This window comes from Phoxinus phoxinus (assembly GCF_949152265.1).
Source record: "Phoxinus phoxinus genome assembly, chromosome: 3".
Taxonomy (NCBI): Eukaryota; Metazoa; Chordata; class Actinopteri; order Cypriniformes; family Leuciscidae; genus Phoxinus; species Phoxinus phoxinus.
In genome coordinates, this window is record NC_136878.1 from 38,437,625 (window position 1) to 38,456,238 (window position 18,614).

Here is an 18,614-nt window from a genome sequence, read left to right on the forward strand (position 1 = left end):
TATATAATATATATTGACATCATGTTAAAGGTGGGGTATGTAATTCTCTTTTTTGGCCATTTTTTCAAAATGACTTAAAATCCTATTCCTACACCACTTACAGCCACTGAGTTAGAAGCACTGAAATAAAAATTAAGCAATTTAATCATCTGTGGAACGGGCAGGACTCGAAAAACTCCAGCCAATCATTTCCAAGACCACCTAGAATCATTGGACAGTAAGTGCGTCAATCAATCGGTCGTACCATCCCCCCCCCCCCCCTCCATGTCCATGTTCTTTGAATGGGTGGAGTCCAAAGGAAAGAAGGTAGGACCATTTGAGTTGTGTATTTTCAAAATCTGCCAGCCGTTTTGCAAATCACATACCCCACCTTTAATACTAAAACTAAGAATATATCGCAAATAATCCAGCGGAAGTAATGTGGACAACATTCCAACATAGGTGGCGGTACAGCATCTTAATGCTGGTTGCCACCAGTCATAAACTGCAAAAAAATAAAAAGACGCAGTGTGTAGCTACTACTGCCACACAAAATCATGTTGAATGAGGTGAAAGTGAGCAACTCTACCCACACCTGAAAAAAAAGTTCTCACCAAACGTAGTAGTTTCTTGGATAAAAAACAGAAAAAAGAAAAGACAACAGTAAGTTCTTTTTGTACTCTTTTTGTACGGTTTTGGTTACAAAATCTTTTTAAGTCTCCCTACACTTGGATTTTGAGTGATTTCTTAACCATAAAAGAGAAAACCCAAAATTAGAAATGAATTTGACTGAATAAATTAATTTGAATGAATTTGCAAAATCATAATACCATTACCATTAAATATTTTGGACACAAAAATGGAGTAGTGAAAATCTGAGCCCTAATTTTCAACGTTTACAGGTGAATTTCATTACATTTCGATGGAGGATAAAAAAAAGTGTTTATGTCACGAATTAACAGCGTGTTAAGACTTTATATTGACACCTAATGGTGTGGATGAAATATCACGCCAAAAGTTTTCTGTTACCGATTTTTGCCAAAAATACCATATTTTCAGGTCTACTTGTCACCTTTGATATATTTATTTCCTGAATGAAAGTGCATAATAATAGGAGGGTAACAAAAATAAAGAGTAGTATTTTGCTTGTCATGTGATCTCAATATGTCAGCATGAATGGGTCCCACTCTTAAAATAATTTGCAAATGTTCTTGTTGTTTATGTATAGGTTCAACTTTGATACATTATGATGAATTGTGCATATTAAGATCAGGGGAATTTAATAAGAAAGAGTTCATTTATAATTCAAGTTGCCTTTGTTAAACCGTGACATACACTAACCTGGTGAACTCCTGGAAGGAGCGGAAGGAAACCATGGCGCCCATACGCTGACAGGGTGGAGTGAAGGAGGTGTCCAGGAGTACATCACTAACACTGGCCACATGGACCATGCCGTAGTGGTTCAGGTTAGAGGAGAAAGACATTCTGAGAGCACACACACACACACACACACACACAAACAAAAAGAGCTGTCATTAATCCAGCTGCATACACATAACCTCTGAGAAATGTGGTAGATCACCCCAGGAGAAAGACCAGATCATCACCATCACACATCGGCCTAGATCAGAGGTGTGAATAGGAACAGCATCGCCTCCTCACAAGCTGAATGTGTAAGAGCTGGACATTATAAAAGCGGCCAGTTCAGTTGTCAGGAGGCAATTAAACCAGATGTAAAAGGAAATCGAAGTATGACTGAAACTTCACTTGAATGGGTGAGTTCATGCATCCTCATTCATTTATTTATTTGAATTCACGGTTGAGGAACAGGTTAGTTAAGAATATTCCAGGTTAAATACGGCCTGCTGTTAATTATCATAATTTTGGGTTCCCTCCATTTGTAAAAACAAAAGAAAAAGATGTATTGGTTTATTGTTGTGCATTTACAATAGAAGTCTACAGGGCTTGTTGACCAATCACAGCTTTCCAAACTGGGGTCTGTGAAAAATGTATCAAATAAATGTTTAGGGTTGTGAAATTTAACATGTACACCATATGAAATTAATGAAATATGTTTAACATGACATTTTTTTTTTAATACTTACCATTGTGAAAAATTGTGAGATTAACGGTGAAGATTTAATTTTATAGACAGACCTATTACTATAGATCCTCACACATGACATGAAACAAATTAAGTCACGTCTATGATGTAACTAAAACAAGAGAAAAATAATAATATTTTCCAGGTAATATTTTAGCTGTTACAATAATAGAAAATATAATAACTTTATATTCATATAATAATAAATAATTATTTATACACACAGTATGAATGGATTTTTATCATGTACGTGACAATATACAGCTTCCTTTATATATATTTTAGGCAAAGTATCCTTGAGGATCTTTATAACTGGGGGTCCATCGCATAACCCCCCCCCCCCCCCCCCCCCCAAAAAAAACAAAAACAAAAAAAAAACAGAAGGTTTAAAAGCAGAAATGTAAAAAAATAATACTTTCGTTTCGCTTCCATAAATTATTCTGCAAAAACGTTTGATATTCAAGCTGTAAAGCTGTCTACATTGTTTAAACGTTACTTTGTGGTGCTGTACACTTTACCCAGACTTCCATTGCAATTGCATTATTAATAATGCATTTTTCCAGTTTTTACAAACTGAGGGAACATGCCGCAAGTGCTATTGATTTTAAGTTGTATTTAGCCCAGAACATTCCTTTAATAAGACCCATAATTATAAGCTAAATTAGCTCATCTACCATAAATGGTCATTTTACTAAACTTCAGTATGTGAAAAGTCTCCTGTTCAAATGTTAGTATGGACAGCAATCCCTTAATTACAGACTAATTTAAAAGATTTACACCCAGATTACATAAAAACAAAACAAAAACCCAGTGTATAGATTACTTTTGCCCGATTAAACCCTCTCAGTGATTGAACACTGTAGCCTGTCCTGCACTACCTGGCCTCACTCTCAGCAGAGTCACTAGAAGCCCCTGTGGCGGCACTAGCGTTAGCGGTGTTATCAGGCGGTTTGTAGTCCTGTAATGGGGCAGACAGTTTCCTGGGAGGACAATGATGACAGTCACATTTTGAAACTTGTACGCACATGCACACATAAACAGACAGAGCAAGATCACATACACACGGCAGATTTAATCGCCACTATTATGCACTTAATTCAAACTCAGTATGAGGTCTAAACAATTTAATTTCACTTAACATATAACAGGAGTATCCCTACTTGCATGCGCTATAGCACAGACGACTTTGAAGGTAATCAAACACACTACACTACACACACACACACTACACACACAGAGAGAGAGAGTAGTGCAATAAGCCATGCAAATTAGTTTGTATTTACTGAGTTCAACCGAATTAAAGTGCCAATGGAGGGCTGTTTTCATTAAAACAAACTGTACACAAAATAACTGCAATCGGTTGATTCAAAATGTCGAGAGACACACAGAAGGTGTGATTCGATCCATTCAGTAGGATGTGAATGTTTTCATTTCAGGTTGCATTATGTCTTAAAATATGAATTCAAATACATATGTGTTTACACTTGTTTTATGTTCGGAATAGCATACTTATTTAGTATTACTTCATAGTACACAATACATACTACATTTAAAATGTATGTGTTTGAACCATACTGCTTTTCTACTCTATTTTCCGAGTCTACACGCTGGTTTAGGGAAGAAAGAATGTGTACTATACCTGTTTAGAGTGGGGATGTTCCCTCTGCAATCAAACAACATTGATTACTGGTTGGTTAGTGTCAGGCATCAATTGGAGGGGTCAGTCAGAGATCAGAAGTGTGTGGCCTTTTCACATAACTGACAGTTTTAGCTTTCGGTACGATATTAACTTGGACTCTCAGCCTGATGCCAATGAGAAGTGGCTCATAGACAATTCTGTTGCATTTGCACAAAGTTTAATTATATTATACAAGCGTCTCAAATGAGTCTTTAGTGATTATTTGGATGTGGTCACTGCATAAATGCATAACTATTAAAGGAACACACGTGGTGATGGGCGCAGAGATATCATGCAACACCTGAACCAAAGTAGCAGTGCTTCGCCTGTGCTTCACCCCAATATAGTTCCAAGTCAATATCTGCCTAGGAAATTGCCTGGTCTTAATCTGGATTGCTATTTTGTACTTTTTTTTTTTTTTTTGGATCACTTTTACTCACGACATGCTATCCGGCAACAAAGGATTCCATTCATTATGCTAAGCTTATCTAGCAGCAGCGCTGCCAGACTAAGACAATGCATGCACTGAGACAAAAATGTGTTTGCCCACCTATCTAAATGTAGGGGAGACGGTGAATAATTCCCCATTGAAAAAAAAAATGGTGGTGTGTTCCTTTAAGAACACATCCAGGTCGCATTTCACCCCAAATGGATTTTGTTTAAAGAAAAATGTAGCCTGTTTTAGGATCTTTAAAGGAACACGCCGACTTTTTGGGACTTTGGCTTATTAACCCTATCCCCCAGAATTAGATAAGTCCATACATACCCTTTTCATCTCCGTGCGTGCCGTAACTCTGTTTGACGCACCCACCGCTAGCCTAGCTTAGCACAAAGACTGGAGGTAAACGGCTCCAGCTAGCATACTGCTCCCAATAAGTGACAAAATAACGGCAACATTTTCCTATTTACATGTTGTTATTTGTATAGTCACAGCGTGTACAAATAAGCACTGCTACTTCTGCGGAGTGATTTGCTCGCAGCACCTGAGAAGCCCCGTGGTGAGGAGCAGAGATTTCCCTCAGAGTGTTGCGCTAATCACTCCGCCCAAGTAGCAGTGCTTCGCCTTCTGAGAATATAGTTCCCAGTATGTATATGGTTAGAAGATGGCTGTGTCTCATGCGACCTTGTTATTTGTACACGCTGTGACTACAAATCACAACATGTTGGCGTTATTTTGTCACTTATTGGGAGCAGTATGCTAGCTGGAGCCGTTTACCTCCAGTCTTTGTGCTAAGCTAGGCTAGCGGTGGGTGCGTCAGACAGTTATGGCACGCACAGAGATGAAAAGGGTATGTATGAACTTATCTAACTCTGGGGGATACGGTGAATAAGCTAAAGTCCCAAAAAAGTCGGCGTGTTCCTTTAACTTTTTGCTTTGAGAATTTTTTTCTTACATTTTAATTACCGGTAAGCACACTTCCCACTGTTCTTATTACTGTATAATTTTAAATTAACTGTACTACATGTTATTTAAAAAAATATATATATATTAAAGCATTCTAGTAATGAAAGTGAAGTGAGTCACCACTGAGAATAATGTGAATTACTAATAAGGTCAGAAGTAAAATGTATTACGTAATGAGAACTAGGGGTGGGGTTACTAATTTATAATATATTAAATAATAATAATTAATTAAATAAATAAAATAAAACAATTGGGGTGCACAAGACACTACCGTTCAAAAAAGTTAGGGTCAGTAAGATTTATTTTAAAGAAATTAAGATTTTTATTCTACCAAACATTTTCGGCCGAAAATTGTTTTAGAGGGACGAAATCACTGACCAAAACAGACTTTTAATTAGCGAAACGTGTTTTGACTGTGTTTTAGTCTATTTTGCGTACACAACGTGGATAAGCTACAACAGTTAGACATGTCAGCTGTGTGAACACTAGCTCTGGATTGACGATATTAATTTATCTGTATTGATATGGTTTCTTAAATCTAAAATCTTTTTGTCTGGTCTGTTTTCTGTTGATGCGCAGCGTGAACAAAACTTCACTAAACATTTGTAGCCCCATCCAATAATCACAAAAAGCTTTGTTACTTTTTATATGAAGCAGTTTCAACTTTAAAATTCTGTCGAAATTCAAACACCCTCATCATCTAGTTCTCAACCGTCTCAACACTATTAATTTAATAACACTGTTAAAAAAACGAATATTTAGACTTAATTTCAAACTTTTTTTTTTTTTTTTTACACAAAATATTACAGAATTTTAATGGCAGCCATTTTTTCAATCATTAGCCATACCACCAAAATAAACATCGGCGTATTGGCCAGAATTTTTATATCAAGCATCCCCCAAGTGAAATATAATTTTTGTATTTTTTTATTTTATTTTAGGGGATTCAAATTAAGATTCATCCACAACACTTCAAATCGAAACCAAGCCACACACTTCACATATAACTGCCCCTCCTCACATGCAACAAGCTCTTAAAACACTGCAGTAAATGCAGCTAAAATTTCCTTCATGTACTTTAACAGTACAATGCATAAGCAATTCATTTTGCACAAATCACAGGCAAAGCAGCAATGACAGCTGGGGTAAAAAAAGGAAATAAAATAGGACTAAATGCATAAACTGAATAAGCAAAATTGCATGATTTGAGGAGACTGAATTAGTTCACAAGCATAAATCAGCAGAGAATTAAAATGCAAAAAGGGCGAGCTGTTAAGACAGCCAATCAGCACAATCTCTGAGCATGTCCTATTGGTGGCATTCTTTTGCAATAGATCGGTGTCACCTGAATCACGGATGTGGCCAGCACAGATGAGGCGCCTTAAAGACAAACTTTTTTGGGCCCTGTGATCCAGACCCTGTCACTAAATAATGCTTTTCTACTCTTACTTCATACAAACCTCCTGATCATGGCAGACAGTAAATCAGTGGCATAGATTGTGCACAGGTAGAGCATTTTAAGGGTGAATGGGGAAGTGAATAGTGGTACAGTGGAGGAGAATCTGTCTCACAACCAACCAGTAGTTTTTATTTACGCAGATATGCTGATGAATATAGAATTCAAACGCACTTTTACCCCAATTGTCCGTGTCTTTTTATTGTGTTTTGACATGCTCCTCCACAGTCCAAGCGAGGGGGTGTGAGAGGTGTTAGAAGGAGGGCTGCGGGACATCTTGAGGTACTGTACCTGTTTGGGTGGGATGAGGGCAGCATGAACTGGAACTCCACGATGCAGGTGTTGTCTTTCAGCTGTCGGTGCTGGACACTGTTGAGTTCATAAGCGATGTAAGCTCTACGAACATACACCTAAAGAAAGAGAGCAGGAGCCATGTTCGACATCTTATAAAGACAAAAATAAACAGTCCGTTTCTTGGATAAATACATGTAAAATGACAGTCTTACCTCTAGAGCAGCCATCCGCACCACCTGATTACTGTGGTAAAAGAAATTTGGCAGTACATCAAAGATGGACGTCTCCGACAGGATCAGTTTCTAGACAAAAATCAAGAAAGGTATCAATAATTTGACAATACACAATGTTCTGATGCAAAATATTACAACTTAAAGCTAAAGTGTGTAATTTCTACACCATTAGAGGCATCAAATAAAACAAATATACACTAACGTTACACACTTTTTTATGTTATCTAATGAAGTCTCTTGTGCTCACCAAGGATGCATTTATTTGATCACAAATATCATAAAACAGTAATACTGAAAAATTTTGTTACAATTTAAAATAACCAGGGCTGTTAAACGATTAATCACATCCAAAATAAAAGTTTGTGTTTACATAATAAATGTGTGTGTACTGTGTATAAGTATTTTGTATATATAAATACACACACGTTCATGTATATATTTAAGAAAAATGTGTTATTTATATATAAAATATTTATATTTTATATGTAATATAAATTATATATTTCTATATACAATATATACATGCAAATATTTCTTAATATAAAAGTGTGTATTTAAATATATAAACGCATTATACACAGTACACACACATTTATTATGTAAACACAAACTTTTATTTTGGATGCGATTAATCGCGATTAATCGTTTAACAGCCCTAAAAATAACTAAATATATTCAATTTTAAAATGGTTAAAAGTTATTAAAATAGTTATATGAATTATCAGCAGCCTTCGGGAAATCATTCTAATAATATGCTGATTTTTTTTTTTTTTTACAATGTAAAATACTTTACTGTCAGCTTTGATCAATTTAATGCATTCTTCCTGAATAAAAATATTAATTTCTATAAAAAAAAAATAGCTAATCAAACAATGAAGTCACTATTAAATGTAAAAAATTTAATTATCAATAATTACTTATAGTATTAGAAACTCTAATACATACTATATACAGTTTGTATTGGCAAACAATAGATGTATATAGATGTATAATACTGTATATAGATGTATAATACTATATATTAGATGTTATGTATATAGTAATTAATAGTTTAAGCTCTAAAAGTTTATTAAAGTATCTATCTTATTGACTGCGGTATTGACTAATGTATTAGATATATCTAATCGTTTGAGAAAAAAAATATTATACAAATCAGGGAATAAATAATTATCTTGCACTAATAATGTAATGATTTACATTTTGTTTCAAAAATTCCCCTTTCTATCAATGCCCATTCAAATTCTTCATAATAAACTAAAGCCATTTCGATTTTAATTCAGAATTTGTCCTTAATCTTCAACACTTGCCAAATTATAGTGGCAAACACTATACAGCAGATCTGTAGTGCTATCTACTGAACAGTGTTTTGCCACTATGATTTGGTAAATGTTGAAGGTTAAGGAAAAATTCTGAAATAAAATCGAAATGGCTTTAGTTTAGTATGAAGAATTTGGATTTAATTGGCCTGATCTGTCAACTCAATTCGCCTTTGGCTAAGCCACGTCCTAGAATGTATATTGACCAATCACAGCGCAGCCAAGAACGAGCTCCCACAGAGGGTCCGACACTTTTTCACGGCGCTCCATTGACTTCAACGCAGGCGGCTCATATTTTTGGTCTCGGCAGGCTATTACGTCGTCGTTTTATAAAAAATATGGTTAAACGTTGTGCCGGGGGCATTTGTAACACAGATAACGTTACGCGTTTCCCAGAGAGGTTGGAGGGGGGTGTCCGTTTTTTCCCCTTCCCAAAACCGAAGTTAAATACTGACAAGTGTCGTTTTTGGATTAAACTGTGTGGACGTCCTCACAGTCAGCGAAACCCCTCAAGGATCAACAAGCTCACTTTTGTGCTCTAAGATACATTTAGCTTTTAACCTTACTGTGAAGTTATAGTTAGACAGTTTTATGCTGGTTTAGATTTATGATTTCGGTTCTCTGCCCTAATTGTTGATACGCTAGCACACGCTGCTAATAAATACAGCTTTATACTCACGTAGTCCGTTTGCTTTGTAAATAATAATGATTATAGAAGTGAATAGAGACCTACCCAGCTTTGCATGAACAGTGTTTCTCCTGATATTGTGAGTCACAGCCTCCGTCTCGATTAGGATAACGTTATGCTGTGTTCATTTTTTGACTGTGACCGTTATGCTTTTGCCTGTATTTGGATGCCTTGTTGCTCGCGTTTCACCGTATGTCTTGAATAAAGCCTTCAAACGCACACTGCAGACACTTTTGCCTTCTTCTATCGGACACTTTATTTGCTGCTTTATAAAAGTTTGATAAAATTTCAGCAGGAAGAGCTGTTACAGCATAAGCCATGTTGATACCAAACCAGAGTCCAGATGAAGTTGTCGGAGGTAGCAACAGTAACTAAGGGGGGCGGGGCTTAGCCAAAGGTGAATCGCATTCATCCAGCATGTCCTACCTGCAGGTTCTCAATGCAGAACTGATGTCCATACATGTCAATGGCGGACAGGAAGATGGATTCCACCTGATTGTGTCGCAGCTCGTATGAGGGAAGGTGAGAAGCGATGAGGACCTGCCGTGCCCGCAGTGCCACCTTGGCATTCGTGGTCTTGCTGAGCTGTGTGAGTTCTGTGAGGATGGCCATGAGCTCGTCCGTCAGAGTTGGGTCTCGTCCACACAGCTGATCCTACAGAGAGAAGTTAGGGTCAAACATGAGTGGACTGGGGTCACAAATATAAATGTTTTTATTAGATCTCGACTGGTATTACATCTCACAATACACAAGTTGGCTTTCTGAATGGTTAAAAACAACCAAACAATCGTTCACATTTAACTCTCTGTGTTTGAAAATTGTGACTGTGTACTCACAATCAACATGGTGACCAGACAGTTCTTCTTTGTGACTTTTGCATGAGAGAATATGTAGTTGAGCACATTGGCCATGTCCCCTTTGTTTTCCTCTCGGAGTGCAAATACACACTTGTCATAGTGACCTGACAGTAATACACACACGTATACACAAATAAATAGTCAATAATTATTCATTAAACAGTAAATATAAATGGAAAGAATAGTAAAAGCAAATATTTATTAAATAGCAAACATTTTCTAATCTTAATGTTATATATGAAATTATTTGTTTCTCATTATTCACATTTGGGATCTTTTGTTTCTATTTTCATTTACATTTTTTAAATACACAAGAACAGATCATAATGTTACAGTGCCATCCAGTGGCCACATGATAAAATAAGGCAACATCCAGTGATAGCAATCACAGCTATATAGGCCTGGTTTCACAGGCAGGGCTTAGATTAAACCAGGATTAGGCCTTAATTAAATTAGGACATTTAAGTAGCTTTTATAAACATGCCTTAGAAAAGTGCATCTTGAGACAAAACACTGGCACTGACATATTCAGGAAATTTGAACAAATTAGTGAACACTCAATTCATATGGATTAGTTTTACGATCTTATTATAAACGTTTTTGAAAAATCAAAGTTGTAGTTGCGTAGACTGTCAATGGAGGGACAGAAAGCTCTCAGATTTTATCAAAAAGATATTCATTTGCGTCGCGAAGATGAACGAAAGTCTTACGTGTTTGGAACGACATCAGGGTGAGTAATTAATGAAAAAAAAGAGATTTTTGTGTGAACTATCCCTTTTGAGATTTGTCAGTGCAAGTTGCTTTCAGTTAAGACAGCTCAACCATGCAGTTTAGCCTGGGACTCGGCTTAAGCCTTGTCTGTGAAACCGGGCAATAATATGCAGTCTTACCCTGCTGAAACTGAACTTCCACTCTTAAATACTGCCTGAGGAGGTCCATCACCACTGCCTTCATATGACCTCTAATGCCACTGCGGTACCTGGGTACACAACAGACATAAAGGCCAGTTAACCAGTGTTTGCGATTGTGTTTAAGTCACTGATCTTTATAAATAACTGGACTAATCATTGCGTTCTAAACTGCCAGCAGGCGTGAAGCCACCAGTAGTGTTCCAACGGCCATGTTACTATTCCCAACAGACAGAGGGCATCACTGACTTACAGCCAAAATATTTACCTAAAATCACCAGATTTGGAGCATATCAGTGGGACAGGATTCGTTTTTAAAAGAAAATGAATTGTTACTTCTGACGTTATCTGTAATGTTTATGATCTTTCTTGGCTAACTATGCAGGAAATATTAAGCATGAACATATATCTGGAATTATTAGCAGAATTTGATGCAAATATACAATAAATATTACAATACACACAAGCCCCTATTACTATATTGCACTTATATTGTATTCAAATCCAAGGTTTACCATGCATCATCTTGTTCGGAGTGACAGTATAAAAGCTTGGAAATAAAGCTTAATTTCTTTAAATCTACACACAGTCAGCGTTATTTCTTTGAATAAGTTGTGAAGAATGTATATTATTTCCTGATGTCTTTTTGCTGACCGACATCCACTTCAGACTCTTGGAGAACTTATAAAGCTACAGGTAAATTGCAAATTCTTTGGCTTTTTACTAGCATGACGGTTTCAGTTTTTCCCACAGGATTTTTGTTCAACGTGCCTCTTCAGATTTTTTTTTTTTTTTTTTACATTTTGAAAGTTTCATTCAGAAATCTGGTGCACTTTGAGAGTTCAAAATTAAGAGCTCCAACCCATATTCAGTGTGCAAATTGAACAAAGTCAGCGCATCGACTTGTACTTTAACATTTTAACGAGTACTCAAACCTTAATTGGGTTTGTCCTAATTTCTATACATAAGGGGTATAGAAATGCGATAAATTAGCTTTTATTTTGGCGGAAATGCAGTCAAGCTTTTATTATTTTTAACTACTATCCACTTAATTCAATAGAATATGAGGGAATACTAATATAGTGGAACGGTGGCTTCACTTTTTAGGACGTCACAATCAATCCAGTCATTTCTATAGATCAGTGGTTTAAGTACATGTGGAGGTTGTTTGAATGAAGGACTCACTTCTGAACCAGCTGTACAATGCTCTGAGTGTTCATGAAGAAGACCTCTCTCTCTGACTTCCTGTTCAATGTGGCAGCATGACTGTCCAGTATATTGGCAATCTGAGAAGAAAATGTAAAAACATTTATAAACAGTGGTCGCAGTTTTATAGCTTCAGATAGACATGAATTCAAAGGTCCACAAGCCACACCTGCTGACTGGGAAACTGGCAGAGGACAGAAGTGATGTTGCTGGCATATTGAGCCATTTCTTTCTTGATGGCCTTCTCTACGGCTGGAGGGATCCGGCCTGAAACACTCGTCATTATGTCCTGAAGCTCCAGAAGGGGCAGAGAGGGGTCCCTCAGAGTCTTCATCAGAAGCTCCACCCATTCCTTCAGCTAAAACACACACATACAAATCTTAATGCCAATTTACAGCAAACCTGATCTTGCAAAGTGACACAAATTGCCCGCTATACACTCTAGAGTTATCTCTGAGAAATAGTCTAGAATAATTTGATTATAGTTATTGCAGTATGATAATTTGTGATATCTAATGCAATACAAGACATCAACAGCATTTATAAAAAATAAAAAAACTTTATCTATTAACTATATGTTATCAAGTACTATATATATTATATTTACATGATAAAATATATAGTTAATACATAAATTGGATAATGTTGGTGGTCTCTAATATCATAAGTATATGAACAACGAAAATGATTAGTGTCCATTTAAAGCAGCATTGCATAACTAGTCTACAATTAAGAAACCCCTAGAAAACAGTTTAAAAAAAACATAGGAACATTGTGTACATTTAAGATAGGCTACTTAATTTATTATTCCAATATCCAAATATGATACCAAATCACAAAGAAAAAAGGGCTATTTGTGATGTGCTGTCTTTGCATTTGAACATTGCACATTTTAAACAGTACACCCATTAGCTGAATAAATGTTTGCCAATACAAACATATTGATAGAAAACAGTTGACCATGAATAGACAGGAGTCCAATAACAGCAAAACGAATCACTTATTCTAAAAATATATAAATTATTCTAAAAAAAAAAAAACTTATATAAATAATATATAAGTATAAGTTAGACGAATCCGACATAATGAGGGCTGTGTTAACGGTGAAGCGTCAGTAATTTAACGAATTTAAAAAACACGGATGGATAATACAACATGCTTTCTGACATTTTGACAGAAAAAAACACACAAGCAAGAACAAAATTTAAACTAGCCCGTCAATTTTCATTTTACAATTATCCTCTCTCTGTGTGCGCGCGTCCGTGTTTGTGAGAGAGAGCTCACGCAGCACTGATACAACGGTACTTTTTAATCCATAAGTAACTAACGCGCTAGTTGTTATCCAAAATAAATATGTAACATAATTAGAAACTTTAGTTATTATTAGCACAATAACGTAACACGCAGGCTACGTTTCTCAACACTGACTAAGAATGAATAAATAAACGCCTGTTTCTCCAGATCCGCGTTTATCAGTAATCCACAAATCACTGCACTTTCATAATCACTAAGCCATAGCGATTTCAAATTTATTTCGATTTATTTCAGTCAGACGGAGGTCCGCGGGAGTGGAAGCGGGATCGAGCGGGATTCTTTATTGGTGTCGATTTTCAGTCTCTTTTTAATGATAGGCCTTACGCATCTGTCAATCACCCCCGCCTGGTATGTGGGGAATGAACCCAGCACTATGATTGGTCGAACTCTTCTTCTTTTGCTGTTGTTTTGAGGACTGCGCGTACACAGAGACGTCACCAGGTTTTTGCGTAGTTTAGTGTGACAAATCGTAGCAGCGTACTTTGAGGTAAAAATGCGTGCCCGCTATGCAAAATGTGTACAGGTTGGCAGGTCTGGGGGCCTTGGAGCCAAAACGTTGAGAACTACTGCTATGACGTCCAATAAAGTGGTTGAAGAGCTACATGCGTTGTCTCACCCTGCCACTGAAGAAGGGCTCTGGCAGACAGTAGCCGTTCATGATGTGCACTAGGTGATCCAGAGTGCTGTGGAAGACTCTGTGAAGCTTCTCTCCCCGGAGAGCCACGGACTGAACAGTGGGTAATGCTCCTGTAAACAGCTCCGCCTGAAACAGACACACTCATTGGAGACACTAAACCACTTCAACTCTACTAAAAATCATACATTTCCCACATGTAACGCATGGATATACCTGCTGTACTCTGCTGGGATCATCCAGCTGCAGTTTGGCGATGATACAACCTGGCTCCAGCACCGCACCAGCTCTCTTCACATAGTGAATACAGCCAGACTCAGAGGCGGTCAGGGTCATCACCATCTTCATCACCTAAAATACATATATAGCATTAATAATGCAGCAAACAAATAAAGAGACATTTCACACATGCAGTTTCTGTTGTCTCTTTAATCTCGTGCAGTCAGACTTTGACTATTTCCATAAAGTCTGGTCTACTTATGCATCTTATTTTGCTTGAGAACTACCTACTTAGACAGGAAATGGTCGTATCTTACACACCTCTATCTCTGCATAACACTGTCCAGCAAACACGTGTCCACCGTCCTCCACAGTATACTGGATGAGCTTCCCAGCAGATGGTGATCGCAGGAGTGAAGGGTCATTCTCCTTTTCAAACACACACGTCTTGTTACCGATAATGATGCGATACCTAAGGAATAAAATAAAACGCATGCTCAAATGGTAAATGGACTGCATTTATATAGCGCTTTCATAGACCCATGGCCACCAAAGCGCTTTACAATTTGCCTCTCATTCACCCATTCACTCCTACATTCATACACCAACGGCGGTGTCAGCCATGCAAGGCGCCACTCAGCTCGTCGGGAGCAGCTGGGGTTAGGTGTCTTGCTCATGGACACCTCGACACTTGGTCCAGTGGAACCGGGGATCGAACCACCAACCTTTCAGTTTGTAGACAACCTACATGAACCACTGAGCCACTGCCGCCCCAAATGATCAAGATAGGCAATAACAGAGTAACATTTATATTAATAAAGTTACGATGTATGCCATTTATCTTCGGTAAAAAAAAAGTTCTCCAAATGTTCTGAATTTACTGCCTTTTTTAAACGTATTACCTTATTATTACAGTCTCTGAAACAGTAATAATATAATGGAAAGTTATATTTTATCAGGTCTAGGAAAAATAATATGTTAATATCATTCATATTTCTTGTTTAACATACTGAAAATAAATGTAAACAAAAATAATGCAGCATCTGTTTTAACAGTTGAACTGACAGTATTGACAGAAACAGCACCAAACACACTATATAAAAAGGTGTCTACAAAAAATGTTATACAATTTTTAAGGTTCTATAAAAAAAATAATGATAATGATTTCATAAATACATAAAGTAAAATTCGATATGTTCTTTCCACATTAATGTGTAGATTCAAAGTAATGTGATATTTATGATTAAACAAATTTTTATCCGAGGTGTAATTAAAGAAACCTATGCAATTAATACACTTTTTTGATTAATGGACAGCATGTACATACATTTATACACACTAACAATGCAGCTTTATTATTGTGGTTAAAATAAATAATAAAAAAATAGGGCTAAATAAATTAAATCTCAACCAATCAAAAAATGGCAAAAAGCTTCCTTTATACTGCAATGATTTACTGAAAGCTTTCATTTTATATAAATGTCTTGCGAAATCAATTAATTTTTACTGAAGTACAAACCAACATTTAAATATAGTTCTGCACCTTAAATGATGAATCTACACATTGTTCAAATATGTTCAAATAGAGAACCATGAATACACATGGATAGTTCTCCTAACACTATGTTCTTGTGTTCTCCATCCTGTATTGACACTCAGAATCCTACCTGTCCACCTCCTCCTTCATGTAGGTGGTGTAGCTGCTGCCGTCGTATGAAAGCAGCAGACCTCCATCGCTCAACCGATGGACGTCCACCTCCGCTAAAGATTCATTCATGATGACTACATAAGAGTTAGGTGACTGTCTGGTCACCTTTAGACCAAATTTGGTTCCCTCATAGATCAGCTCAACATCCACCGTGTTCAACAGGGTGTGCGCAGGTAAAACCTGCCCTCTGGAAACATACAAGAGAAGAGAGCAAAAGGGTGAGAACAGCCTATGACTGCAATAACAACTACTTATATACTGGATTGATAGTGTTGATTAATCCATTTTTATTGATCTTCATGTTAATGAACCAATACTAATTCACAATTTCAAAATCGTTCTTTTACTCTATACCGTTTTCTGTTTATGCGTGAGCAAAACTTCACTAAACATTATTTGTAGCATGCCTACAATCCAATAAATCACAATAAGCTTTATGATATTTTGTTACTTTTGATAACAAACAAAGTGTCAGCTTTTAAATTCTGTGAATTCTATCATGGAATTCGAATAATAAATACAATTTCTGCGCTCTTTATTGTGGAGTGAAAGATATCGCTGCACAGAGCACACGTGAACTGATCATCATTAGTACTAGTTATAGCACAAAATAAACATGAATTAACATCAGAAGGTATACATACTAATAGGAACGGTCCAACTTGCTGAAATGTATAATCTCTCATGTAATCGCTCAATCAGTGTTTCAACCACAGAAAAACATCAATAAACATCTTGTAAAGAACGCCATGTAACGTTAAACTTACCTCAGGAACGCAATTCAAAAATAAATCCAATGAGGAGCATTTTGCTAAATATATACACTATATTACATTTTTATTATATTTTTATTAAGGCAGGGTAGGCGATTTGTTCCAGATCATTTTTTTGTTATGCTAGTAGAAAGTCTATTCACATCCTGATAGCAATCACTAAATTAAGTCTAAATGCATTTATATGTATATAAATCATCTGTGGAAGGCGTAGGACCATCAAATGTTCGTCCAATCATTGCATTTGGTCCTCCGTGTTCACGCAGACATCACAACGCGTTTCATGCTATTGCAGAGTTAGACAGACACCAGTCACCGAGCACCGCAACTGAAACAGCAGCCGCCTTTTACAGTTCCTCCTGAACCAAAACAACAAACTTATGCTTCCTTTATATATATATATATAACCGATAAGAATACCATTAAAGTACCGGATCGATAAGCAGCATCGGTAAGAGTACCAATACTGTTAAAACCTTAACGATACCCATCCCTACTCGTGACACTTTTGTTTGCTCCTTGCTGAACATGTTCATGTGTTTTGAAGGAGGTGTGGTTTTGGAGACACTCTGAAGGGAGGGTGGGACCTTATGCTTTCAAAGCTAGTTCGCTATTGCTAGCCTCTCCGTAAATTGCCTACCCTACCTTTAACATGTTAGTGAGGTCTAATTTATTTATGTCTGAATAAATATGTCACGAAAAGTTTTTTTTTTATTACAGTCACTGTTGTAGGCTGTCTCCACAAATTAATAGAAATAGAAATTATCATTAAAATCATTAGTTGATATAAAAACTGCCTTATGTGCAATTTAAATGTTTTTTTATTTTATTTGAGTGTCAATTACTATATCTAAAAATAAATAGTAATTGAATTTGGACTCGATTGTTTATTTTAATCTTTAATGTTTTAGTAATGTACCAACTGACAGGGTTCCCTTTATAGTACTTTACAGCATTAGTTGAGAGATTGACATGTACAGTACCTGATATACAGGTATATCCAAATGAATCGGAATCGAATCAAGAGCTGATGAACCAAAATTAAATTGTAAAATCTGTCAATACCGAGCCCAAATACTTATATATTTGGACTAGTCATACAAACAATAAAACAAGTGTATAATGATAAAGCGTGCTCTCAAGATGGCATATAAAAGGGTTTGTTACCTCTCCAGTGAGTGCAGGAAGTTGGACACACTGTTCCTGAGGTTGACATCAGCCACATGCAGTGCTCCACTCACTACTCCCAGCATAGTGTCAGGACGCTCTGCCTACAACCACAGTTAGACATTCAAACTGACAACTTAAACAGTGGACTCAAATTAGGGAAGCGTATTTGAGCATCAAACATGAAATGTCACAATGCCTTGCTGTCACAGGCGAATGTTTGACTGAAAATGCTGAATGCTGGAAGGGATTACAGGCATGTTCATGAGTGTTGTGATGTGAAATGAAGACAGTGGATTCATGTACCTGCATCTTCTCTGAGATGAGTCTGTCCAGCCAACCCGTGTCGATGGTGTTGTGCTGGAAGGTTTCAGTTTCTAGCAGCTTTATGAGATACTCCACTGTAGTCCTGAAGTCTCCTCTGATAGACAGCTCCTTGAGGGCCACCACCATGTTCCTAACATGACCCATTCAGCTTAATCAATAATAAATATTATCATTTTTCTTATCAATATGAGTGTAAACTGTTTATTTGTATTGGTTTTGGCTACTTTAGAAATAATGGACAGCAGGACAAACGCTTGATTGATAAGTATAAGTGAACCGACCTGCATAACCTTTCCATAATAATTTATATATGCATGATTCTTATTTGTATGCATGATTTGCAATTAA

At 36.6% G+C, this 18,614-nt stretch overlaps 1 protein-coding gene across 1 annotated transcript in view; it reads right to left on the bottom strand.

Annotated features, from left to right (window-relative positions):
- acaca (acetyl-CoA carboxylase alpha) overlaps positions 1-18,614 on the bottom strand; it is a 77,949-nt gene that overhangs the window by 21,088 nt on the left and 38,247 nt on the right. Inside the window, exons 14-29 of the mRNA XM_079607377.1 lie at positions 18,246-18,396; positions 17,940-18,043; positions 15,959-16,186; positions 14,613-14,763; positions 14,289-14,423; positions 14,055-14,201; positions 12,294-12,482; positions 12,104-12,204; positions 10,901-10,989; positions 9,990-10,114; positions 9,580-9,807; positions 7,129-7,218; positions 6,914-7,032; positions 3,723-3,746; positions 2,962-3,063; positions 1,305-1,464 (exon numbers count right to left, since the gene is read on the bottom strand). Coding sequence (XP_079463503.1) covers positions 1,305-1,464; positions 2,962-3,063; positions 3,723-3,746; positions 6,914-7,032; positions 7,129-7,218; positions 9,580-9,807; positions 9,990-10,114; positions 10,901-10,989; positions 12,104-12,204; positions 12,294-12,482; positions 14,055-14,201; positions 14,289-14,423; positions 14,613-14,763; positions 15,959-16,186; positions 17,940-18,043; positions 18,246-18,396 — 2,143 coding nt within the window. The remainder of the gene's footprint in view (positions 1-1,304; positions 1,465-2,961; positions 3,064-3,722; positions 3,747-6,913; positions 7,033-7,128; positions 7,219-9,579; positions 9,808-9,989; positions 10,115-10,900; positions 10,990-12,103; positions 12,205-12,293; positions 12,483-14,054; positions 14,202-14,288; positions 14,424-14,612; positions 14,764-15,958; positions 16,187-17,939; positions 18,044-18,245; positions 18,397-18,614) is intronic.